The sequence below is a fragment of the Lissotriton vulgaris genome, chromosome 9 (genome assembly GCF_964263255.1).
Source record: "Lissotriton vulgaris chromosome 9, aLisVul1.2, whole genome shotgun sequence".
In the NCBI taxonomy this organism is placed as follows: Eukaryota; Metazoa; Chordata; class Amphibia; order Caudata; family Salamandridae; genus Lissotriton; species Lissotriton vulgaris.
Window position 1 is genome coordinate 1,193,231,139 of NC_141697.1, and position 25,544 is coordinate 1,193,256,682.

At 44.4% G+C, this 25,544-nt stretch overlaps 1 protein-coding gene across 1 annotated transcript in view; it reads right to left on the minus strand.

Moving 5' to 3' along the window:
* Nucleotides 1–25,544, minus strand: part of LOC147693022 (netrin-4-like) — a 168,887-nt gene that overhangs the window by 74,215 nt on the left and 69,128 nt on the right. Inside the window, exon 4 of the mRNA XM_086939264.1 lies at nt 25,286–25,474. Coding sequence (XP_086795390.1) covers nt 25,286–25,474 — 189 coding nt within the window. The remainder of the gene's footprint in view (nt 1–25,285; nt 25,475–25,544) is intronic.

The window sequence follows — 25,544 nt, forward strand, 5'->3', positions numbered from 1 at the left end:
GTGCCACGCCATCATGCACGCTTATGTGTAACACAAAGCCCGTTGCTGGCCAATAGGCAGTAAAACTTGCATCCTTAAAAATGAGTTCTGAGACAATATTGTTTGTCATTTTGGCCATAGAAGACCACATAGACATGACCCGGGACACACTTCTTGACGAAATAAGGTTTTCGTGGGACACGCACTTATGGTAATTTTTAGGTGCAAATAACGATTTCAGAATCTCTTCAATGAGGCATATATTTTTATTGTGACAACATGTGAGTGGGATGTGTGCAATTATGGGCTGTATATGATTAGAGATAACTAGCTCTGGCTGCCGCTAATTATTACTGGCACCATTTATGATTTGAACTATATATGTACTTGTATGAATGTATCAACCTCTTTCCTCCATTTATTATTCTCTTAATTCATACATCCACCTTTTCTCCATCTGTCTGTCCATGCCCCCTTTTCTACATTCCTCCCTCACTTCCATCAACTGCAAGAATTCATGTTTATGAGAATCCCAGAGGCCTAGGCCTCAGATCAGAGTGAAAGAGCCAAAAACACCAATTTTAATATTTCATGTTACTTAAAACTACCGATTGGCATCCTCACCCTGCACTCGCTGCTGAATTAAGGTGTCTGTGAGGTCCCTTGCCAGAAGACCCTGTCACCATGGCTGATGAGAGCCCGTGCATAACAGCAGCTCCTGTGGGCCTACTGGTTTGTTTTGCACGAAAGACCAGCAGAGAAATGCTAGTGCAGAGACTGCATGTAGAGTGTGGCCCACCCATTGGCCGCAATAGGTCCCATAAGTGACCTCAGACCTGCATCCATAAACAATGTTACCTCCTCTTTCACCTCATTATCCCCTTGGCCACACAGAAGGTCAGCCAACTGACTCTTGGAGTCCACTTCTTTGGCAACAAGAGGGGGCAGGTCTAGTCTGTCAGAGCTCTTCTCAGGTCACAGACAGCAGGTCCAGTCCTCTACTGATCTTCTACAGGTCCGGAATGTATTCTGAAGTGGTTTCCTGGAAGCGTCATAAATATGTCTAGCACTGGTTAGTGGGTGGTGGTGAATTCTGGGCACTCCGTACCAATGGGGTAAAAGTTCCCAGGGTGAATATACACACTTTTTCAGTAGTTACCTTTCCTTAATATTTATTACAAATCCAACTTCATTAAAAATCTAACTTCACCATTACTGAGAATGCATCAAAATGCTACGCTTTCTCTGTTGAGGCGTAACAAGGAGAAATATCTTTATTTCTACTCATGTTTTCTTCTTTTTATGTGTGCTGCAGAATAGCACACATAGACAGAGGAAAACTCCTCCGGGGATTGTTTTTGTGCAGGATGTTGTCCCTTACTGCACAAAAACAATCTTGTCTGCAACGCAGGCACAATTCACTACGGTGCAATGGTGTCTGCATTGGTGCTAGGCAGCCGAAAGGACCCTACCGTATGGAAAGGACAGGAATGCATCAGATTATGTTCCTGCCCCTTCCCTTTCATGCAGTGTAGCACAGTGAGGTGGCTTGCTGCGCTGCGTGAAAGCTACACAAAGATGCGCCTAAATTAGAGGCTGTGGCAAGAATCCAAACCCAGCAAACCAGATCTTCGCAGTGGGACACTTAGGGCAGGAAAACTCTTCTGTACACCAGTCAGTGGACATTCCTGTCCCAACACGTTTTAACCACTTTCTAAACTGATTTGTGGGATTGGTTCAGATGGGAAACATCATTTACCACGAAGGACTTACCACGCATAACGTTTACCACGGGTCACTCACCACGCAAACGTCTTTTGTCCGCGGGTGCCTTCAACGAACGTCTTTACCACGCGAGTGGTATTCCTTCTGCCTTTACGATCTGCGTGGGCTTGGGGGGCGGGGGGGGCCAGGGGGAAGCTGGGGGGGATAGGGGGGGGGGGGGGTCTCCCCCCCAAAAAAACAAGCGGATATTAATAAAAAAAATAGAAGAAAACTTAAAAAAAACGCTCTACAATGCCTCAAAACGAACACGGAAAGATCCTCACCGTCATAACAGAAGTCCTTTATCAGTTTTGATAGACGTGTTTTGACGCTTGTTTCCGTGGTCGGTGGATGAAAGGGCTGATGGTGAAAGACGCACAGGGGACAGATAAGAATATAAACTTTGAAAATAAAGGTATTATTTAAGGGCATTATGAAAAAAAGAAAAATAAAATGTAAGGAAATCTGTTGTTTTTTATTGTTTAAACCATCAATCTTTTTCCTTCGTACTGCATGTAGCCTATCACTATCATTATGTAAATTTCAATGGGACGTGAGATGTTTTGTAACGTGATTATTGCGGTGTAAAAAAATGCGTAGTAAAATGCTGCGTGGAAAAGACACATGCGAACTAAAATTCGCGTGGTAAAGCCATGCGTGGAACTTGTAATCGTGGAAGAATCATATATTCGTTTCAGATACATAGATGACACCTACATTTTTATAGCCATTGTAAGCGACTTGCCTCGAGTCAGTTAGTAGCAGGTGTTGTTATTACTAAACTTAGAGGTACTCTTTTTATCCTCCTTGGGAGGATGAAAAGACGGTAATTGAAAGTTTAAAAATGTTGTATTACAGCCACCATACCAGAGACAACTGAGTTACTACCGTCCATGTAGGAAAAGCAAAAACTGACTAGTCATGCAGATCAGCCATATAATTCTGCCAAGCAAGAGGGTTTTAAGCTCTCAGACAAACTGAAACCCCACCAGCATGTACCAAAGAAATGCGAGTCACACAATTCACTCCTCAATTCGCAAATATACTAAACTATGTAACGTCCAAACTCCCAACCGCAAACCCAAGTTAAAGCCCAAATGGCTTTCAGACCTTCCAGAAGTACACAGACTGCCTTAATCTATGATTGGATGACCTTGAGAACAGGAACATACTGATGGAGCGGAACTCCCATCCTCTTGGGCAGCTTGGAGCGTTTTACACAGTAAACAACTTTATTGTGACTGCCCACCTGCACCCCAGAGGTTCTTTCTCTCAGACAGATCCCAAACAGCCTCCTTACCTGCTTCAGCTAGCGACCCCATCCCTGCTCCTGCACAAGGTCACAGACCTGCATTTTCCCCACTTACCTATCCACTGCCTACATTGGCCCATTATCACCTCTGACCTATTAACCATAGTCAAATCAAATTCTGGGAAATCTGTGAAAGTCCCTGGACCACTGGCACTTGCAATAATGGACACGAACAAGATGCTGAATTGTAATACTCTACTGCGGCAACACACCACCAACAACACAACTCCTCTGGCTATCATCTGTCCCTGTACCACTACAAAAACAATACATAAGTTAGATACACGTCTCCAGCATACGCCCTAAGCCCCAAGTCTAACCCATTGGCAAAACATCATTTTTCCATCTCTTTTGTGGCCCTAAGGTTGCGTTTCCCATTTCTTATTATTTACAGTCTTTATAACCATAAAAATGTTCAATCTCGCTTGCCAATGGACTCAATTCTTCCAGTATGACTCTCACATGGATTCCAGCAGGTCTAAGTCATTGCTTCCTGGGTCAAGAGACCACACCACTCCTGCTCTGTGTATAGTAGGCTTGAGGATACCCCTCCCCCTCGGGTGATTAGTTGCGCTATATATATCCACTGATTGATTGATTGAGGACACTGGCTGCATTATGGATCCTTGGTCCAGACCTTAGATCAGGTAACACCAAGTACTCCATATTAGACACATTCTGGCAGCTGGGGCTCTAAGCACATCCCTGAATGTTGAAGGCTCTTGTCACCTACAGAACACCGTCATCCCCCATCACACACCCCTAATGGCTCAACCGAGTCACCTACCTCCAAGAAGGTCTCAAAATCGGACCTCTTCAGGGAAAGCTTCAGCCACAATACAACAAAACCTGGGAACTGGGATCACTCCAGGGCTTGTCTGGATAACGCTTAGACGTGTAGTGTGCAGTTCCCAGGAAAGCAGAACCCTGCATGCCTATACTATATATGTGATGCTATAATCCTTGGAGGTGACCACAAGGCAAGATGCTGACACTTTACAAAACGCTTAAATACAATCTTAATAGGCATTGGTAAATTCAATAGGTCTCACTTAGGCTAGCTGGTGCGAAGGGTAAAGTTAGTCTTTATCTTTTGAAATAATGTGTCACAAAAATGAAAAGAAACAATAGAAAACATGCGGTTACTTGAAAATTGATTGCAATATACATTTTAAATAAAAAAATAACCATTTCGTATAGTTGAAATAAAACAGTACGGTTGCTTCATTACAGGCAGGTGTACTCAGAAGAGGCATACACAGTCATTATAGATTTTATGCACAGTACTGCTAAAGATGATTCTCATCAGCACAAAGAAAACATACCTTTGGGTTTGAATTACTTCAACATGAAGATATAGCGTTAACAGCGAAGGATGACTTAAAAAATAAAAAAATAATGAATGGAAATAAAAAACTGGCAAAGACAGGTATTGGCATAGTAGCCCTGACAATGATGTGCACTTCTTTTTAAGTCATGCGCGCATATGTTCACAGACAGTGCAAAAGAGCCAATGGCTGAAGTGGACTGGCCCACTGCCCCATGCTCCATGCTGTGGTGACCAAGCAGCAAAACGTGAATGACAATTGAATAAACCAATGATTGAAGAGGGCTCACTTAGCACCCATCTGTGCTTGTATCTAAGTATACACTTCTAATTATGAGTTTTTTTTAATTACACGAGACTAACAAGACAGGTGAAGCTGTCTCTATTAATTAGTCCTACAGCTAGAATTACTGTCGCCCCCTCTGAATTTTTAAAATGTTTTTCCAAACAAAGGCATGATTTTGTACTGAATAATTTTCCTCTGCAGTATCATGCCATTGTAATTTATCCAGGTCAAGATAAGAGCATGTGACCTGCATACAATTGTGCAGGAGACACCTTAACCCACTGTGCTATCTTATAAGGCAGAAGGCACTTTCCTACAATGTCTTCCAGGGAGGCTGGGTTCACAGCAGGTCACAGTGGCTCTCGGAGGGGTGCTGAGCAGCTGTGCCTTGTATTGACATAGCAGCATGGCTTGTTGCAAGGGGTACACACCCACCACCAGCGTGCACGCCCAGACTGTGCCTAAGAAGGTTACTGCAGCTTTGCAAAACAATAGGCTGGGTTTGAGGAGAGAGAAAGTCCGCCCGCCTCGAAGCACAATTCAAAGCGTTTCTTGTCTCATCGGATCATACCATAGCACAATGGTTTAATCCTTTGTTGCTGTGATAATAAGAAGCAGGTGCGCGCGCTGCTATGAAGGCCTTTTCATCAGCGCCTTTCTGTTGGCACCCGGTAAGAAGCAAAACATGCATCTGCGCATGCGCGGGCCAAGCTCTCGCCCACAGCTGCCGTGAAAGTGGCAGGCCGCCGCTCTCCAGACATGGCATCACCCTCGGATGAAAGGGCACGGCTGGCAGCCCTGTCTGATGCGCAGAGCCTCAGCTGGGCTTTGTTTTGAGGACAGCTGGGGAATGGAATGCCATTTCTGGGTCAGGGAGGGTCAGGCGTACAGTGCACACCGCTCTCTATTTACACTCGCTTAGAAGGGGGATCCCTTGGGATGCTTGAACACTATTGATTTTTTTTGTGAATCACTGTCGGTGCTTTTGAGGATGAACAATCGGAGCTGACAGCCTAAAACCAAAGCTGCATGGTGGGTCTGCACCATCAGCAAACGCTGAATCAAACTTGGTCAATATCTTTGACATAGAAAGAAGATTCACTAAGACTTGTTTGCCTATCTTGGCATCCCACAAATGCCAGTACATTCTCTCAGTACAGGCAAACACACTTCTCCAGTATTGCATGTCGCGAGCATACAATTGACTCCAAGCGCAATGTGTAATCTTTTTGTCTCGTTCTAGTGGTTGACTTAAGTATGACCAGAATGGTCAAGCCAAGTTGGTATTGTGGAAAATCTGACACCCTTCAACTCTAGTTATCTTTAGTTTGTGACTTCTGTGCATCAAGATGGACCTCAATTAAGCATCTGTGATGATGTCTGTGGTTATTTGGCGTTCTTAAGTCTCTACTTCCTGAAGGACACATTAGAACCACTACAGTAGTCTCTATGAGCATCCTTAGGTGTCCTGCTGCCAATCCTGAATGGAGCCGGTCCTGTTGCTGATATCCACTTATCCAGTTGCCAGTAGATGTTTCTATTTGTAATTTATAGAAACTTATTTGGGCCGATTCACAGAACTAATTTACGACAAAATCCTAAACTTTTGGTATTCACAGAAGACATTTAGTAGTCTTACGTTGGGATTTGTCTTAAGTTACAATTTTGTCTTAAATTTAACTTAAGACAAACTTAAGTTTAATTTAAGACAAAATCGTAATTTAAGACAAAATCCTAATCTAAGACAAAATCCTAATTTAAGACAAAATCCTAATTTAAGACTACTAAATGCCTTCTGTGAATACCAAAAGTAGTAAGTTTAGGATTTTGTCGTAAGTTAGTTCTGTGAATCGGGCCCATAGAGAGTATCTGCTGTCAAAAAGAGTTTCCTGACGCTATATCTAATGAGTATTGCAACACAAGAGTCCCTCCTGTTTATTAGAAAAGCAAGGCCTTAAGAACTTTACTGAATGGGAGGTCACAGATCATTTGAGAGAGAAAACATTCCGATTTTTGGCTGCTAACTATCTGTCAACTAACAAGTGTGCCCTCCACAATGAAGCTTGTTGATTCTAGGAAGAATCAAACGATGGTCGTGTTCGGTCCGAGGCGGATGGCTTGGAATGTATCTTTGGAATTTCTCCTGCAGAAAAAGAGGACCTCTCTTGTAAACCGATAGATTAAGAAGAGAGATTTGAACAAAAATATCTTCTCTCCAGGGAGCCATTAGAGAGTCCACCTACAAGCTGACACATGAGCCTGCTTCCTGGATCCAGTGATCAGTCAGATTGTCAAGCTTTTTAAATACCTGAGGCTTTGTCATATAGGGCCCGATTTCGATATCGAGCTAAAAGCCTCCGACCAGCTGTTGGAGGCTTTTCCCCCGAAATTGTAGGTTTCAGTCTGACTGCCATATTAGGATGACAGGAGTCGGAGCGAAACCTGCGGGGGGATTCTGATGTGCTTCCAGCAGGTTCAAGGAGCCCATCAGAGTGTCGGAAGCCACTATAACCCCCTAATGACGGCGTCCGCCGTCGGGATCATGATGGAACTTTCCGACAGCCTTTTCATGTCGCCCTTTCCAACACGGAAAGAATGTCAGAAAATGTCTTTGGGGGCCCCTAGCAGGCCACCATTCCCCCCTGTCCCTCTGCTATGGGGGCATGTGGGCACGTATGGTGACCTCTAAAAATCCCTGCACCGTATGGCAGGCACCATGTGGTTCCTGCCACACGGTGGTGGTGAGGAAGCCCAGAGGCGGAGAGTCCTTTCCCTAGGTCTCATAGCCATGATATAGCACTGTAAGGCCCATTTATTTTCTCTCTCTCTCTGTGGTGGGCCGTAGTGACTGGGTCATAGTTGTGAGGCCCAGGCAAGGCCCCCCCACCCCCACATCCCCCTAGACCTCACGGCTATCACCAAGGCTGTGTGGCTTCTCTGGTACGTGCAGCCATGATCAAGCACTGAGAGGCACTGGGAAAGAGGCCCATTTTTCTCTCTCCCTCCTCTGAGCCTAAAAGCACTGGGTCATGGTTGTGAGGACCAGCGATGGGGATTCTCCTCTCCTGGGCCTTGAAGCCATTACCTCCTCGTCCATCTTGCCTCAATGAATCACACATGGAGTCACACGGGCGTCAATGTGTGATTCATCACCACGGCGAGAAAAGGACTCAGAGTAATGCTATTACCGATACTTAATCCCAGCATGATATAGCACTGTAAGGCCCAGGGGGGTGGCCCTTTTAATCTGTGCCTCTACTGGGCCTAACATCCCTGGTCATAGGCGCAAAGCACAGGAGAGGTCCTTATGGAGAAAGTTAACTGCTCTCTGACAGATGATACCAGTGCAGGTCATTGGACTAGAAATTTCAATCATGTTCAGCTAACGGCAGGGTGCTACAGCCACTAAAGGTTTTTTTGTATTAGATCACACACATGTCACTACTATCTCAATTGGGCTTCTATAGTTACCATTATCAGAACATCAGTATTCTTTTACGAGTTGCATCAACTGGCTTTGGCTGGGACCTGTACTGGACACTTCCATACCTACAAAGTCTTTCAAAAACTTCATAAAAATACAGAATTATAGAGGGGTAACTGTGAAAAACCGGGAAGTCCATAATGCCGCCCATAGCCCTGAGATGGAACATATCTCCTTTAGTGACAGTTACCTATTTACAATTTTATGTTATATATACGTTTTTTAAATGTGTCCACTTTTATTAGCAAACTTTTCAAATTGTGGTATTTTAGTTACAGAAATAAACGCGGAGTGACGGAATCCGACTCCAGCTCCATGACTGAGCATTATTACACCCTGGCTGTGGATAAAAAGCATACTTACTTGTTGCTGTGACTTTATCACCTGCCTCTCGAACATCGTAGCGTGGATGACCTTGAACACGCTAAAAGTTAACACAGATAAAACAGAGGTATTGTTTTTCAATCAAGCAAATCCCTTGCCACCCAACATCTGGTGGCCAGCCGAACTCAATCCCCCTCCTTCTCCGGTAAAAACGGCTCGCAACCTTGGTGTTCAATTCGATAATGAACTATCTTTTAAAACACAAATCTAGAAAGTCACTTCATCATGTTTTGGTAAACTACACATGCTAAGAAAGATCTCACCCTTTCTCCCCACTGAGGATATGAAGACAGTAACCCATGCCTTGGTTACTTCGCATTTGGACTATGCGAATAGTCTTTATCTGGGACTCCCTGCCCACCTACTACACAGGCTGCAGATCGTGGAGAACACTGCAGCTAGGCTGATCTGTAAAGTCCCCTACCGCCACTCCATTTCACCCCATTTAAGGAAGTTGCATTGGCTTCCAATCACTGCTCGTGTCAGATTCAAGGCCCTCATACTAGTCTTTAGGGCTCTGAATGGTATGGGCCCCAGATACCTTAGACAGCGTTTGAAACCAGTCCATTCATCCCTCAACCTCAGATCTAACCACCTCCGGCTTCTACTCCCCCCCAGATTCCGCCTTGCAAGGAAGGGTGGTAGAGCATTTGCAGTAGTTGTATCAAAACTGTGGAACTCCTTACCCATCAGTCTCTGTCTTATTGACACTGAATCTCAATTCAGGGGCAAACTAAAGACCTTTCTATTCTCTGGCTACTAAATCTTCCCTCCTGCCGCTCGCAATCCTTAGCGCCGGGACACCCCCGTCGGGGGTAGCCGCGCGCCAAATAAATGTCAATAATAATAATAATAATAATATAATGGGGCTATTCACAAACAACATTTTGTAGTTTGTGAAGTAGAGCTACAGTAGTGAAACCCAAGAACTACTAAATGCTAATCATAAACTTAAGAACGGAGACCTCTGCTACACCTTGCCTATCATTTCTGAGCAGAGATGTTTGTCAAGCAGGCAAGGATCGAAGCACATGTACATATACTGGGCCAGACTTTGCGACCCGTTTGCGCATTCAAAATGTCACAGAGCCATGTACAATTCCTAAATAGTGAGATACAATTTATTTACGACTCGCTATTTAGGAATTACGAGTCGCTATAAGGTGGGGGTGTTCCCTTCCTAATAGCGACCCCAAAGCCAAGTATGAATGCCTTTGCAACCGCAATTGTGGTTGCAAAACACTCGCAAATCATCACCCTCTTCAAGTGGGTGGTAATGCACTTGCAAAAGGGAAGGGGTCCCCAGGGGACCCTTGCCCTTTGCAAATGCAAGGGAAAATATATTATAGGGGCAGGCAGCGGTCCCAGGGAGCCACCATCCCTGGGGGGCCAGCCTTTCCCAATGGGGTAGCAAATTTTGAGTGGCTCATTAATATTAATGAATCTCGCATTTGGTGACACCAATGGGAATCGCAATCAGTGCCTCTGACACTGTAGTACATTGTAAATTGCGACTCACAATTTGCGACTCACAATTGAGCTCAAATTGCGAGGTGCAATTTACAAGGGTTATACATCTAGCCCACTGTTGGTAGTAAATAAGGAGGGATGAGAAGGAGTGGCTAGAAACTGGAGCATACTTGCATATGAATGGGAGCGCTTAGGCAAATAACCTATGGTAACTGACTTTCTAAATTATTTAGTCCTTGATTTTAGGAGGGGTTTGAAGAGGGACATGAAAATAGTAACATATAAGCACAAAAAATTGAAGAACATTGCTATTCACAAGCTACACGTCTAAAGTTACTACAGTCCTAAATGTGATAGATGTAAATGTACTCCAATCCAGCCTTGGAGTGAGTCGAGCACCACACATGGCTACTCACAGGTACTGCAACACATTTCTACTGAAAATTATTGAGTAACGTAGATGAAATAGCCCCCGTAGAAACTAATATTAAATTAATTAAATGATTTTGACACTTACACTATATACATTTATATATGTTTTCATGTAAAAAATGTATAGTTAATATTTTAAAATTAAATAATAAACTTAATTAAACATGATTACAATTTCACATTTTTGTTTTAAAAAAATGAAATTCAACACAGAATATATACACAGTTTAGTACATATTAAAGGAAAATGTTGGTGAGGTTGGGAATTTTTAAGATTATTGTTTAAAACGATTTATAGATTACATTATTACATTATTATATTTAAGTTAATTAATCCATTCACATGAAATTTGAGATAATTTATTATACAATCTTATTTTATTTGTTCTGAATTAATAATAAATATTTTAGAAGTATTTACATTTATACTATATATTAAAATATGTTTTTAGATTTAAAAAAAAAAAAGAATAGGGAACTTTAATATTTTTCTCTACACTTCCCTACAGGGAGATCTCTGCCACAGTAGCAGACATCTCCATCTGTGTGTGCAAAGTTACTAGTGGTAACTTTACTCTGGTAAATCCTGTTGTAGAAGGCTCCATTACCTGAATTGAGGGGATCGAAAAAACGTACGTCTACACTTGAATGTAAACTATACTCAGAAATGTTGAATAACAAAAATATTTAGAGTTACACCAGGGAGTAGTTGTAAACACACATATGGCTAAATATACACATGTATATGTACTTATGTGATCTGGGCCAAATATGTGGAGAGAAAACCTCCTTACACACTCTATCTGCAACTAGGTCGTTCAGCCCATTCTCAGTTTTATTGTGAAGATCCCAACCTGGGGCTGAGACTCCTGTACTTCTTGTCTACATTGGACTATTTCCCTTTGTTGCACTGAACAGGGTCCTGGCTTCAGGGGCATGGCTGTCACTAGTTTAGTATGGGCTGAATTTACATGATGTCCAAGCTGTGTCAATTTATTTTATTGTACATATATTATTCTTTTACATTATAGAAATGTGGCGTTAGGTTTGTGTAATTTTGATCAATCAAATAAACTTACATATTAATGTGCTCAGGTCAGTTAATTATAGGCAAAGTGTTAGCCCAACTTTCCATTACCAAGACCTGGGCATGGATTTAATTTAGGGGTCGCCAGAAGTTGGACATGCACCACTGGCTTTCCCCTTGCGACCCCTGGCACTCCTTTGCAACCTCTGTCATCAGAGGTGTCAAAATCAGTGCTGGGAGCCCAGTGGCAGCTCGTCCTTATGGATTTCAGTTGGGACTCTACTCTCTTTACTCTCAATTTTTGTATTACACTAATAGTGTATAATGTTTCACTATTCATTTTAGTGTAATAAAAACTCAAATACAATTAGCTGGAACATGACCTTCCCTGGCAGCTAAGGTAAGTAAAAAGAAATGCTTTTAAGTGCATGTTCTGTGCGTGCATGCGGGTGACTGTGTGTGTGGTTATGTAAGAGAGCGTGGTGTATGTGTAAGCATGTGTGCGTGAGAGAAACTAAGGCATTTGGGAAATTGACGTTCATGGACGTGGGCGATATGCGAAGTACACTGGCAAAATTCTCAAAATTCCTGACTTTCGTGTTACATGAAATTGGTGAAAATTTGCATTTCTTAATTTCACAAAACTTTTTGGGGCCCAAGTGTGCCACATCATGAAAAAAAACAAAAAAACTTGCGGGAACCTGCGGAAGAAAGTGGCAAAAATATCGGCACAAGACACCTGCAAACCACATTTCACTTCAAAAGTTTAGTTTTGCAATAGTGTCAACAAACTTAATAAACTTTTATGACAAAATATGATGTGATTTTGCAGATGCCTACCGTTACTGTACTGATTGCATCTCTGCGGAGAAGCCGCCCCTGTGGGTAGCTGTTTCTATTGTCAATCTTTCGACATACATCCAAGAATGCCATGCGTTTCGGTGCAAATTCCCATTTCTAATTCATAAAATGTCAATTTACCCTCGTAAATCAGTTTACTTCCAAGCGATATTACACTATTGTTGTGCAATTTTCTGTGAGGAGAACATCCCCTCCCACAGGTAACCAATGGGTGGAATGCCTTGTACAGCAGGTTTACCCTAACAGATTTGTGAGTTTGTGGGTATTCACAGACTTTTGCAGTGTAACATTTCCAAATTAAATAGGATTGGAGATTTACTCTTGTGATGGGCAAGCAAAAATCTGTTGCCAGGAAATGGTTTATTTCCCGGCAATGTGCCCAACCCCATTCTATTTTACGCGCCGCAGAACAGAATTTTAAAGAGCACAACACGTGGTAATATTTGGCAGCTGGCGCGTGCTGTGCCCCTTTGATGGGCATTGCGTGCGCGAGCCTCTGCGCCCGTGCCGCGCAGGTGCAGGCCGTGAAAAGAGCTCCGCATCTTCTCATGCTCCAGGCCACGGGTCACGCGGGAGTCCCGGCTTGACCCACCTCAGCCAGGGCGGCAGGAGGGTACTCCGCGGTCCCGATGCACCCCACGCCACCCTGTGCCAGTGGTGCCATTTCATTGGCAGCGGAGTTTGTGAACAGGGTACTTGTGTGAGCTACAGCGGTATCACTTTCAAACGTGGGTTTTGAGGAGCTCTGGCACGTGAACTAAAGGCGGTGGGAGGGGAGGGGGGTGGTGGGGAGGGGGGCAGTGGACAGGTGAGAAGGGACTAGCCACGCTGGATCGGTGTACTGTGTTACTCTGGATATCTCAGCTGGTACCTTGTTTCACCAACAGGATAGCTCAGTAGGTTGAGTGCCAGCCACAGCGCTCTGTCGCCTGAGTGGCACGTGCTAATCCTGACTATTCTAACTCAGCTTTTCATCTATTCGATACCAATAAGATAAGTATAATGTAATTTGGTGATGACAGACACTGTTATTAAAGTGACAAGTGACCTTGTAGTTTATGATTGGCATTTTGTAAATGGCTTATATGAGGAATAAAGGCCCCCTATCCTACATTGCATAGCTCTGAGGACTCCTGTAATCAAACAGTACCTGGGATTTTATATAGTGCTTGCCACCACAAGTTGCTATTTCATGGCACTGTAAATAAAAGGCACTACTAATGCCCAATTTAATAGTACGAAGGATATCAACCCACGAATGATGAAATGTAGACGAGGGTCTTCACTTGGGGGCTTCGGGTTGTCTGTAGGTCCAGACAGATCTCGACAGTGAGAGCTTTACTCTCTGACTTCCTGGTGCAATGACAAGTAACAGGGAGTGTTGTTCGTTGCTGCCATGTTAGGAAACGTAGTTAAAACAATCTTTTTTGTAAATGAATGCAAAATGAAGCATTCAGAGGGATATTCTGTAATATAAAGGAGGGTAAAGTAGTTACATTTACCTCCTTCCTGAATCTAATGAAGGATAAAGCAGGGAAGAAATACTATTTTGAGATTCAGTACAGAATATTCTAATCAGAATAAACATCTGTTATTTAATTATTTCTTAAGTAGTTTGTCACGTTTCTTCTGAAATCGCGTGCTGGATAAAAAAAATCAACACAGCCTAATTCATCATGTTCCCTTGGCCTCGAGTCCATGGAAGAGAAGGCAGCATGTTTTAGGTCCTCACACTCCACACACACAGCCTCCTTTACAAGAAACTGACACATCAGCATTAATGCATCAGTTTCCTTGCACCTGCACCAAATGGCAATGCAACACTATGGATGTGCTCTATTTACAATACCGTGCCCCATGGCGCAAGGATTTACAGATGTGTCAAAAAATCTGACGCATCTGTTGGCTCAAAAGTGACACACTGCTGGAGGTGGTTGTTCAAAACTGACACAACTCTAGCAATGCGTCAGAACACATAGGCGAGTCCCATTGTAAAAGTCCTGCGCCAATCCTTACGCCTGGTTTGAGCAGGCGTAAGGATTTTGACGCATTCAAGTAGTAGAGTCACGCAGTGAAAATGACGAGGCTTTTTTGCATGGGAACGAACGCCTACCCTACATATATTATACCTGGTGCAGGTATAATGTGATGCAGGGCTCTACAAACTGTCGCTCTAGACCCAATGTGTCAATTTGTAGATATGGTGCAGTGTGGTGCACGGATTGCACTGACGCTTTGTAAAAAAACAAGTGGCTTGTACAGTGAGCACAACTCGCCTCGTCAACTGGAGGGTTGATCAGTGGGCGTATCTAATGAAGCGCTGATCTACATGAATGGATGACAAAACGTGAACTATGGAGGCGAGGAGGATGAAAGTAATATATGGTTGGACACCTTCCCAGGCCAGCAGATTCTGAAAAATTCAATTCTCCTGGAGCAGTGGTCGTGACAAGCCTTACATCTGTTTCAGTGAAGAGGGTCACCTTCTTGGTGTTTGTTGCCCGAAGCTCCCATTTCAAGGGGGTATCTTTTCCTGTGATGCAATTTAAAATTTAAAGAGACCTTGGTAAGAGAAGGATGCATCACAACTCATTCTTCCCCCTATTTTCAATTGTGTTCATTGCCTTCTTTGATGCATTTTTCAACCTCATTTCTGATTCCCTTTTCAGCAGCAGGGTTCTTCCTTATGCAGGGATTTTCCTCTAGGTGGTGTTGGTACCTTGCTTGTCATGTCCTGCGCCATCTGTTATCTTCAATCAAGAAACACCAATATTACCAAGGAGGTTTGTCCTGTCCTTTGTAGCTTTTTACTCCTAACTGAGACCATCATACGTGAAGTTTGACACATTTTACTTATATATTAAGTCGCGGATGGCATGGTGGCTCCTGGGTGGAGTCCTGCATTCTTTTACGGAGTTAGAAAGGAAACTAGAAAGACCTTCACAATGAGCAGACCCTGACATTCTCTAACTCAATCCAGGGGAAACTATTGTGAGTGATTTCTAGCAGTCCAGTGCTCACTACACAAGATATTTGGGTACTGGATTAGTAATAAATAATTAATTGATTTATCACATTCTGTTATCAAGTGCAAATATGTCATGTTTAAAATTAATCATGTAATCCCTTTTTCTATTTTTGTCAAAATTCTTTTTATTGAGCGTCATACACCAAAATGACAACATTAATACAGTAGGTCGTGTAGGGCCCGGGGTCAAAATCATTCACCTAACTAGAGCCCAGTTCCATACGTCCCAGGGTCCGTACAACCCCCCACAGGTGATGTAGAAGACATCTGTTTTGAAACAACAAGCCTTGAGGAGGAGTCCACAGACCAGAACACAAACACAAACACCCCCAAACCCTCCCCCTCCCCGTCCCTGGTGGTGGTGATGTCGCATGATGAGGTAGTGGGTAACATAGGTACATCTAGAAAGCTGGGTAGCAAAAGCAGGGTCTTATTCTGATCGAAAAAGCGGGGGTTACATCGACTAATTGCAACTTGGGACAAGTTAGAGCTGAAAGAGGTGCATAGCCCTTACAGAAGGCAGACAAACCCCTGAGGATAAACCACGGGAGATAGGTTACTAGGGGACCCCATTTGTGTTCAAAAGCCTTGTAATTGTCTCTAAAGATGTCTGCGAGGCGCTATATAGAGAGGATTCTCCACAGGCGTGCATGCCACATCGACGTTGCTGGTGTGTCCTTCTTTTTCCATGCAGGCGCTATCGTGAGTTTCGCGCCCCCAGACATGTCCGCATGACGGCTTTCGTTTGATGTTCCAAAACCGCTCAGCCCAGCTACCGATGGACAATTCGCCTCCTATGGGACAGACCATGGGGACGCAGTCCATGTTACACTTGGAGCCCTTGATAGTAGAAATAGAGTTGGACATAACCTGCAAGGCAGCCCAAACCCAACCAATATGCTGAAGCTAAGACAAAAGAAGGAAAAAGAGAGCTTTGACACAGTCCCTCGCATCCGAAGAGCAACCTCCGGCGGCAGATCGTTCTCCCACCTCGCGGCCAAGACCTGGAACACCCTCCCCATCCTCCTACGGCACACCCAGCACCTGCTAACCTTCAGAAGACTCCTCAAGACCTGGCTATTCGAGCAGTAGCAGCATCCCTGCCCACCCCCCTCAGCGCCTTGAGACCCTCACGGGTAAGTTGTGCACTTTATAAAGGTTCTGATTGATTGATTGATTAATTAACACAGTGGAAGGTAGACCTAAAGAATTCCCGCCGGATGTGTCTCATAGACTAGAAGCAGTACAAAAGGGGGTGGTGATGGACGGAGCATCTGAGTCAATCAAACACTCACACCCAGTCAAAAGATCTGGGTTTAATCCATCACAGTTCTTTAGCCCACTCTGCCACCCCAGTTCAGACATGGCTATATGCAAATCAGTCTGACCCTGTGCCTCATGGGAACAGTCCAGCCCGAACTGCCAAGCCATGTCTTCCCTGGACCGGAAACAAGCTTCCGAGGACCGGTTTCTGGCATTCCAGCCGTCTTCAGCCCGACGGAGCATCTGAGTCAATCAAACACTCACACCCAGTCAAAAGATCTGGGTTTAATCCATCACCGTTCTTTAGCCCACTCTGCCACCCCAGTTCAGACATGGCTATATGCAAATCAGTCTGACCCTGTGCCTCATGGGAACAGTCCAGCCCGAACTGCCAAGCCATGTCTTCCCTGGACCGGAAACAAGCTTCCAAGGACCGGTTTCTGGCATTCCAGCCGTCTTCAGCCCGGCTTGCTTGAATCCAGTGGCAAAGTGAGCAAGGGACTCACGTCTGAGCATACCCTGTCACACTTATGGCGGCCAAAAGCAGTACAAAAGGGGGTGGTGATGGACGGAGCATCTGAGTCAATCAAACACTCATACCCAGTCAAAAGATCTGGGTTTAATCCATCACCGTTCTTTAGCCCACTCTGCCACCCCAGCTCAGACATGGCTATATGCAAATCAGTCTGACCCTGTGCCTCATGGGAACAGTCCAGCCCGAACTGCCAAGCCATGTCTTCCCTGGACCGGAAACAAGCTTCCGAGGACCGGTTTCTGGCATTCCAGCCGTCTTCAGCCCGGCTTGCTTGAATCCAGTGGCAAAGTGAGCAAGGGACTCACGTCTGAGCATACCCTGCCACACTTATGGCGGCCAAAAGCAGTACAAAAGGGGGTGGTGATGGACTCCGATTCAAGCAAGCCGGGCTGAAGACGGCTGGAATGCCAGAAACCGGTCCTCGGAAGCTTGTTTCCGGTCCAGGGAAGACATGGCTTGGCAGTTCGGGCTGGACTGTACCCATGAGGCACAGGGTCAGACTGATTTGCATATGGCCATGTCTGAACTGGGGTGGCAGAGTGGGCTAAAGAACGGTGATGGATTAAACCCAGATCTTTTGACTGGGTGTGAGTGTTTGATTGATTCAGATGCTCCGTCCATCACCACCCCCTTTTGTGCCGCTCATAGACTAGAAGAGCACCCAGAACACTGTGTAGAAGTGTGCAACGTAACTGTACGGACTGGATGAGGCAAATCAGATGGAGTTAATCAGCACTTCCCCCATCAAGGAGCTCCCAGACCAGATCCAGCTAGCTCCCGGATAAGCATTTAATGATAGAGAACAATACTTGCATTACCACCCTCCTTTTTCAACCCGAATTCAGGTCCAGAGGAAGCCAGGACATCTTAAACTGTGGAAACATCCTGAGAATTTTCCGAGGCTTGCATGGCCTCAAGGCAGTTAATCCCCTGTCATAAAGTCCATCAAATGTCTACCACCAAGGGGCTCACAGTGTGGGGAGCCCACTTTGGTGACATTTGTTTCCTTGACTCTCTCTCAGATGGTCTGGCATCTTAAAGATAATCTCTGGGACTTGGGGATAAAGGTTACTGTATTCCACAGGGACGGATATCCTCCCATATTGATCCCAAAGTCTAGGGAGGAACCACATGTTCAAAGTTGATCCCTAAGGCGTAGCTTGCATTTGCAAGCCACAAAGCAGAAGTAGAAATCGTGCTCCATTTTACGAAATCCTATTGGAGCAGAATTGACCACATGAAAGAGTAGTTTAAGCTAGGTACCACAAAACATTGCGATCCACCCAACATTCAGGGATAAATTAACACTGATAAAGTACAAGACTGTGCCTGGTTGCCTTACATCCTAGTTTCTGGCACCTCCGCAGACACCAGGGGATACACTTAACTGATCTAATCCAGTGCATCTGCTCCTGGAACGTAGCTGGCCTGCGTCACAAGTGAGACGAAACCGACTTTCTTGCCTATTTGCACTCATTTCACATCCTTATACTACAAAAAACCTGGTTGGAAGTATCTACTCTCTTAGTTGGCTTCACTGAAATCTTTACACCTGCCAGTACGTGGGTGGCCAAAGGGGGGCCTTGCCATGTATTTTGGAACTGATGCTCCTTTCGGTATTAAGGTCCTAGATGGACAATAACCTTGGCTTCAGGCTGTGAAGATAGCTGGATGGACTGAGAACCATCATAGTACATGTCTACATAAACCAGAATTACGACGTGAAGAAAGGATTGTTGGACAAAAAACAGCGTTGTAGTGGTGAACCTAAGAACATGTCACCCGGAAACCAGATTGTTAGTCAGTGGGGATTTTAATTTAAATCTGTTGCAAACAGCATACAGACACCGAAGATTTTATATGGAATATCCTCTTCTAGGCGCTTCCTCAATTCAGGCGCAGAGACGAGCAGGCAACAAAAAATGGCTGCTGCTTTACTGGCAGCTGGATTACAAGTCCTTAGTGATATCTCACCTGCGTGGACATGTATTTCTGAAAAATCCAAATCCATAATTGACAATACATTAGCCCCTCTGGCGCTGTTTAACCAGATTACTATTTACTCGATTGATCACAGTCTTGAGAGCAATCATTATCTGCAAATTATAAATCTTGTCGTCGGTCTCACTCCATATCAACACAGTGACATTTTGTACGAAGATGTGTACACAGAGAATCCCAAGAGGCTCAGGTGGCGCGAGGAGGTGGCAGTCAAAATAAAAGCATGGAGAGAATCATGATGAAGGGAACCATGTTGTATCCTGGAACAAATATGCAAAGGAGATTCTGGAAATATGCTCTTGTAAAGTTGTAATTCCGGAGGAAACTCCACCCACTGAATTTCCTCGATCACATTATCTCCACTGGTGGATTTTCGACCTGAGTCATCACCCCCTTCTGAACCCTCGTGATTTTCTTCTAATACTCAATCCTATATGAAGCCCTATCAGTTTTAGATGGGACTGTAATTAGGAACTTGGCTTTGGATGGGTTGAGTTAGGTTTAGGGTTATGGCGAAGGTTATATTTAAGATGAGGGTCTTCGGTGGATATGGGCTATTGGTAGGGTTAGATAAAAGCGAAGGGGCAGGTTTTGGGGTGGGGTAAGGGGCAGGTCAATTGTTATGGTTAAGGTTTGAGCAGTGGTTAATTTGTAAAAGAAAAGGAGATACTGGTTGGAATTGTTCATTCTGGCCCCAGCATGCCCCCACGGAGTCGGGGACCAATTGTAATTGAAGACCAGGTTCTTCTAATTCCTCTGTATTGCACCCACACAGCCCTTAAACACTATTGTTTGCAGTTAATAACTTTAAGTCAGTGCTTAATTTGTGCCGGTGTTTGCCAGTGCTTAGCACTGGCTTCTATTTGTAAACAATGGCACTTACTTATGACAGTCTACCACATGGTGGCACTCTCTGTCCATTTTTAAGCAGAGCTCATCAACTGCATGCTCAATATACTTTAAAAAAACATACGCGGGTACCAGTCATATTTACAACACCACGTGACCTGGAATAGACAAAATGTAGCACTTGTATTGTGCAATAGTTGCAATGGCTAGAATTTGAAAGTGCTCAGGGCCAGTGGGTAGTGCTAACCATGGAGGCCTCCTCAGGAATATCTCGGGTCCTGGCACTTCCATTATTACAAATTAAGCACTGTCACATAATTGTAATCTTGCTCACACAAAACACAAATACATATTTACCCACTCACTTTCCACTGTAAAAGCAAAACCAGGCCTATTGAATTTGTTAACACCTGTTTATTACCCTACAGAAGGCCACTCCTCTGCAGCTTTTTTCTCAATGATAAAAAAGCATATTAAAAAAAGATTCTTTCACAGCAGAGTTTGTTTTGTGAACGTGGCTTCTATCGACAGAGCACAGGCAGCAGAGTATTAACCGGGACTATTTGGGAGTTATTAAAGCCGCCGTTTCTGCTCATTTTAGGAGCTGGGAATCCGCTGGAATGCACTGTCCGGAGGCAGGCGGCCCCGGCCCCTCAGAAGCAGCCGAGCCGGCTGGCACTGCCCCAGCCAGGCAGAGATCAGAGCTGACCCGCGGCAGGCCTTTCATCTGAGCCCCAGCCCTTCAGATGTCTGGCATAAGCTCTCTTATTAAGCCAGGACCTCTTGTTTTCTCATGGCCGCCACATCACACCGAGGGCAGTGAAGAAAGAGTCCATTTAAAAGCCTCCCTCCTCGTTGCAAGTTATGTAACTGGCACTCCAAGTCTCTGGCTGGACGCTGGAGAAGTCAGTAAGTATATATCAGGGAAGAGTTTTTCAGCCTAATATATGTATACTGTTACTTAAACTTCCTGTCTGTAGGTGCGTTGACCTGAAGGGCTATCTTCTTGTAAGACATGGGTGGTAACATTCTCGGCAATGTTGCAAGAAGTAAGCGTTACTCTTTTCTTTGCTAAGCACTATTTACTTGGTTTGGGTGATTCTTAAATTTTTATTTCCCAGATTTTTTTTGTAGATAGTGATTTGTAGACTAATGTTGTTGTCCTACTTTTTGTCCTTCACCTTTTGTCAATTGTCCATGTACATCCACTAATCCTGTAGATGCCCTTGGCCACTCAGCCTCTCTTGAGCGGTTCATCTTGGTGCCGTTGGAAGTGAGTCTCTATTGGTGGTTTTAGATGTCACCGCTGTGGGTGGTGAATGGTTTTCTTCTATCATTTCTTACCTCTCCAGTGGAAGCGTTGATGCTTGCTTCTTCTCTTTCAGTTCTAGTCTGGCTGATGTTTCCATTCTCCCAGGTCAATCATATTGATCTTCTGAGCCACCGGGCAATCCCTGGGGTGGAGGTTGGACCTGTGAGTTGGGTCAGCTGCCTTCGTAACCACATGGTCCATCCGTCGTGGACCCAACTAGTCAAGGAAGGTGACCTTCCCTAGATTGGCCCTTGCCCACTGTCAGCCCGCCAATGGAATACACCCTCGTTTTACAGGGTCGTACTCTCGAGCAAAATGCGCTGTTCCCAAATCTGCCCTTCACCATAGTGTGAGCCTGTTTGCGCTGATTTGTCTTCAATCATGTGAGAAGAAGAGGGAGCTTGAGGGAGAGGGCCTTCAGGAAGGTTCCTGCAGGCTGCGAAGAGAACACAGGATGTAATAGTGGGGTAGCAGTCTGGCTTTGCACCGCTGCTATACTGGTGCAGACAGTTGCACCAACCTCAGGGACTCCGGCAGGGGCAGCCTGAACAGTTACAGTTGCTGCTGCTGCCCCTCAGTAAGCACCAGAAGCAAGGTGAACGCGTAGGAAGGGCCACTTTATGTAGCAGAGCAACACCAATGCTTCCATGGCAATATACTTTAAATACTGGGGCAATGGACACCGTCCTAGCTGGGGTTTTGCATATTAATGCAGTGCATTCCATACTCTGGCTTAACAACTGATCATTAGACACTTGGGGCTGATGACTGGACGGCAATGGTACTTTACATACAGGGGCAATGGCCACCATAATGGCTGGGGTTATGCACATTAATGCAGTCGTTTACATACTGTGGCTTGACAACTGTTCATTAGATACTTGGGGCTGAAGACTGGAAGGCAATGGCACTTTACATACTGGGGCAATGGACACCCGTCCTGGCTGGGGTTTTGCATACTAATGCAGTGCATTCCATACTCTGGCTTACCAACTGATCATTAGATACTTGTGGCTGATGACAGGAAGTCAATGGTACTTTACATACTGGGGCAATGGGCACCATAATGGCTGGGGTTTCGCATATTAATGCAGTGGGTTACATACTCTGACTTGACAACTGTTCATTAGATACTTGAGGCTGAAGACTGGAAGGCAATGGCACTTTACATACTGGGGCAATGGACACCCGTCCTGGCTGGGGTTTTGCATACTAATGCAGTGCATTCCATACTCTGGCTTAACAACTGATCATTAGATACTTGTGGCTGATGACTGGAAGGCAATGGTACTTTACATACTGGGGCAATGGGCACCATAATGGCTGGGGTTTTGCATATTAATGCAGTGGGTTACATACTCTGACTTGGCAACTGTTCATTAGATACTTGGGGCTGAAGACTGGAAGGCAATGGCACTTTACATACTGGGGCAATGGACACCCGTCCTGGCTGGGGTTTTGCATACTAATGCAGTGCATTCCATACTCTGGCTTAACAACTGATCATTAGATACTTGTGGCTGATGACGGGAAGGCAATGGTACTTTACATACTGGGGCAATGGGCACCATAATGGCTGGGGTTTTGCATATTAATGCAGTGGGTTACATACTCTGACTTGACAACTGTTCTTTAGATACTTGGGGCTGAAGACTGGAAGGCAATGGCACTTTACATACTGGGGCAATGGACACCATAATGGCTGGGGCTTTGCATATTAATGCATTGGGCTACATACTCTGACTTGACAACTGTTCATTAAATACTTGGGGCTGAAGACTGGAAGGCAATGGCACTTTACATACTGGGGCAATGGACACCCGTCATGGCTGGGGTTTTGCATTCTAATGCAGTGGGTTACATACTTTGGCTTGCGTGACAGCTGTTCATTAGATACTTGTGGCTGATGACGGGAAGGCAATGGTACTTTACATACTGGGGCAATGGACACCATAATGGCTGGGGTTTTGCATACTAATGCAGTGGGTTACATACTCTGGCTTGACAGCTGTTCATTAGATACTTGGGGCTGAAGACTGAAAGGCAATGGTACTTTCCATACTGGGATTTATAAAAGCAAAGATATTTTGCTTTAGACACTGAGGAGTGTACTGACAAGGCAATGGGTGTAAACGGTAATGGTGCTTTATACAATGAGGCAGCAGGGAAACCTGAATGGCAATGTTTCTTATCATGTTAAAAGAATAGGGTATCAACTGGACTGACAACTTAACTGTAGATGCTGGGATACAAACATGATATGCAAAGTTACTGGCATGACAATTTTACTTTAATGCATGGTGAGGTGTTGTACAGACTGGCACGGCAGTGGTACTTTAGACTGGATTTTGACTTTCAATGGCAATCATTCTTTGATACTAGATGGAGACACTGGCATAAGAGTGAGGTTAAAGATAGCGGGGGAAGGGTGTGCGTAGAGACCAGGATGATACATTGTGTTTTTTTAGAATGTGGCGTTTCAGTGGTAGTCTAGGCACTACGGATGCAAAGTGGAATGGCAATTCTTTTATTTAATGGAGTGAATAGAGACTAACATGATAAAGTGCCGCTGGGAGGACTTTGGGAATGTTCTGCCACTATTATCATCTCACTCAACAGCTGTTACTCTGTTCGAACGGTTGGCTGGCTGAAGCAAGCTTTAGTTGGAGAGTAAGTGATTGAAGGGTCACCACAGGGAAACGGCCTTTACAAAAGGGGCAGAGCCACATGTGCAGTTTCCTCGCAAGCGCAAACACGCCACACTTTGAGATCCAATTTATGAATCTGGTTCTATGTCCTACATAGCGCTTACAAATATTGTCTAATGGGTTTAGATTTACTATAATTAACTCCAATGCAGTCATATTTTTGGAGAAAATTCTTATGACATAATATTTATACCAGACAGTATTTTTACAACAATATTCTGCTACTGGACCATGTTCTTTGTAAGTAGATGTAGGTTTAGGTGCATTGTTCAGCATTCTGTTACTTCTTTCCTGATCAGGTGTCTTTCATTGACCGATTTCAACTGCTTACATGTTCCAAGGCAGGCTTCTCCGACGATTAGCTTGTGTCCTGCTGGTAGCTCTCCAGCTCCCTATAAGTATCTCTCCTGAGTGCAGTCCACCATACTAAATTAGAAGGTTTTGCAAGTTTGAATTAATATAAGTATAACAAAATTGAGTGTATTTAAGACAAAAATTTGTGTATTTTTAGAACTCATAAGCAAAATTTTGAGAAAAACTGGTAAATTTCCAAAATATAATAAGGCTGATATTTTAGTGATCAATCATGTAGCGTGGGGGATGTAAAATAACTCCATCACATAGTGCCAGGGGCTTTGCAGTCATAGTTATTATGTGTTACTCAAGTAGATGCATTCAACATTGACAAAGTCTTTTTTGCATTACTGCTGGCAACCCTGTCTTATGCACAGAGATGATCACAGCTTGTATTTGATGCCCAACAACGTAATGTTGTCTAACGCGGTCACTATTAGAACACCAATATTGTTAGTAGCTCGGGATGATTTTCATTGAACATAAGTAGCTCTTATTACTAAAAAGGTTGGACACTCCTGTTCCAATATCTCTGATCACTGAGGTGAGGCACATCCAACAACAACCATCCGCACACCAGGGTAGAAACAAACTGAACTAATTCTCCCTCTCACAACATAGACAGTTACCCAGAGATTCACCAAAATATCAGGGACAACCGCCTACAGTCGATTTCAACATTTTAATTTACATGTGAAAATGTGTGATTTTTACATTCAGAACTGACCTATCCCTACTGTGCATCATGGCCATGTTTGGAAGCAGTTTCTCAGCCCTGCCAGGACTGTTGGATTGCAAGGAAACACAGAGAAGTCCTTCCACTGCATTCCAGAACTGGGAATATTAACATATCTTTGTCTGCTTTTCTGCATTCATTTGGAGAAAGAGTATATGGTGATATTGCCTTACGCTTGCAGGCGACGGGCGAGGTGACTGCGACGCTGCTGTCCCTGTAGAATCCAGGCTGGCACCTCTGGCAACGGTGCCCTTCTGTGTTGTGTTGGCACTGGTCGCAGACGCCACCACTCTTCTTCCCTGAAGCCAGCCAGACATCCAGGTCAAAATGGCAGCTCTCAGAATGGTTATGGCAGCGGCACTCTAGGGAGGACAAGGGAGGATCAGTTAATACATTTCTATTAGTACCTCTTTTCTTCAACACCTAGAAGTG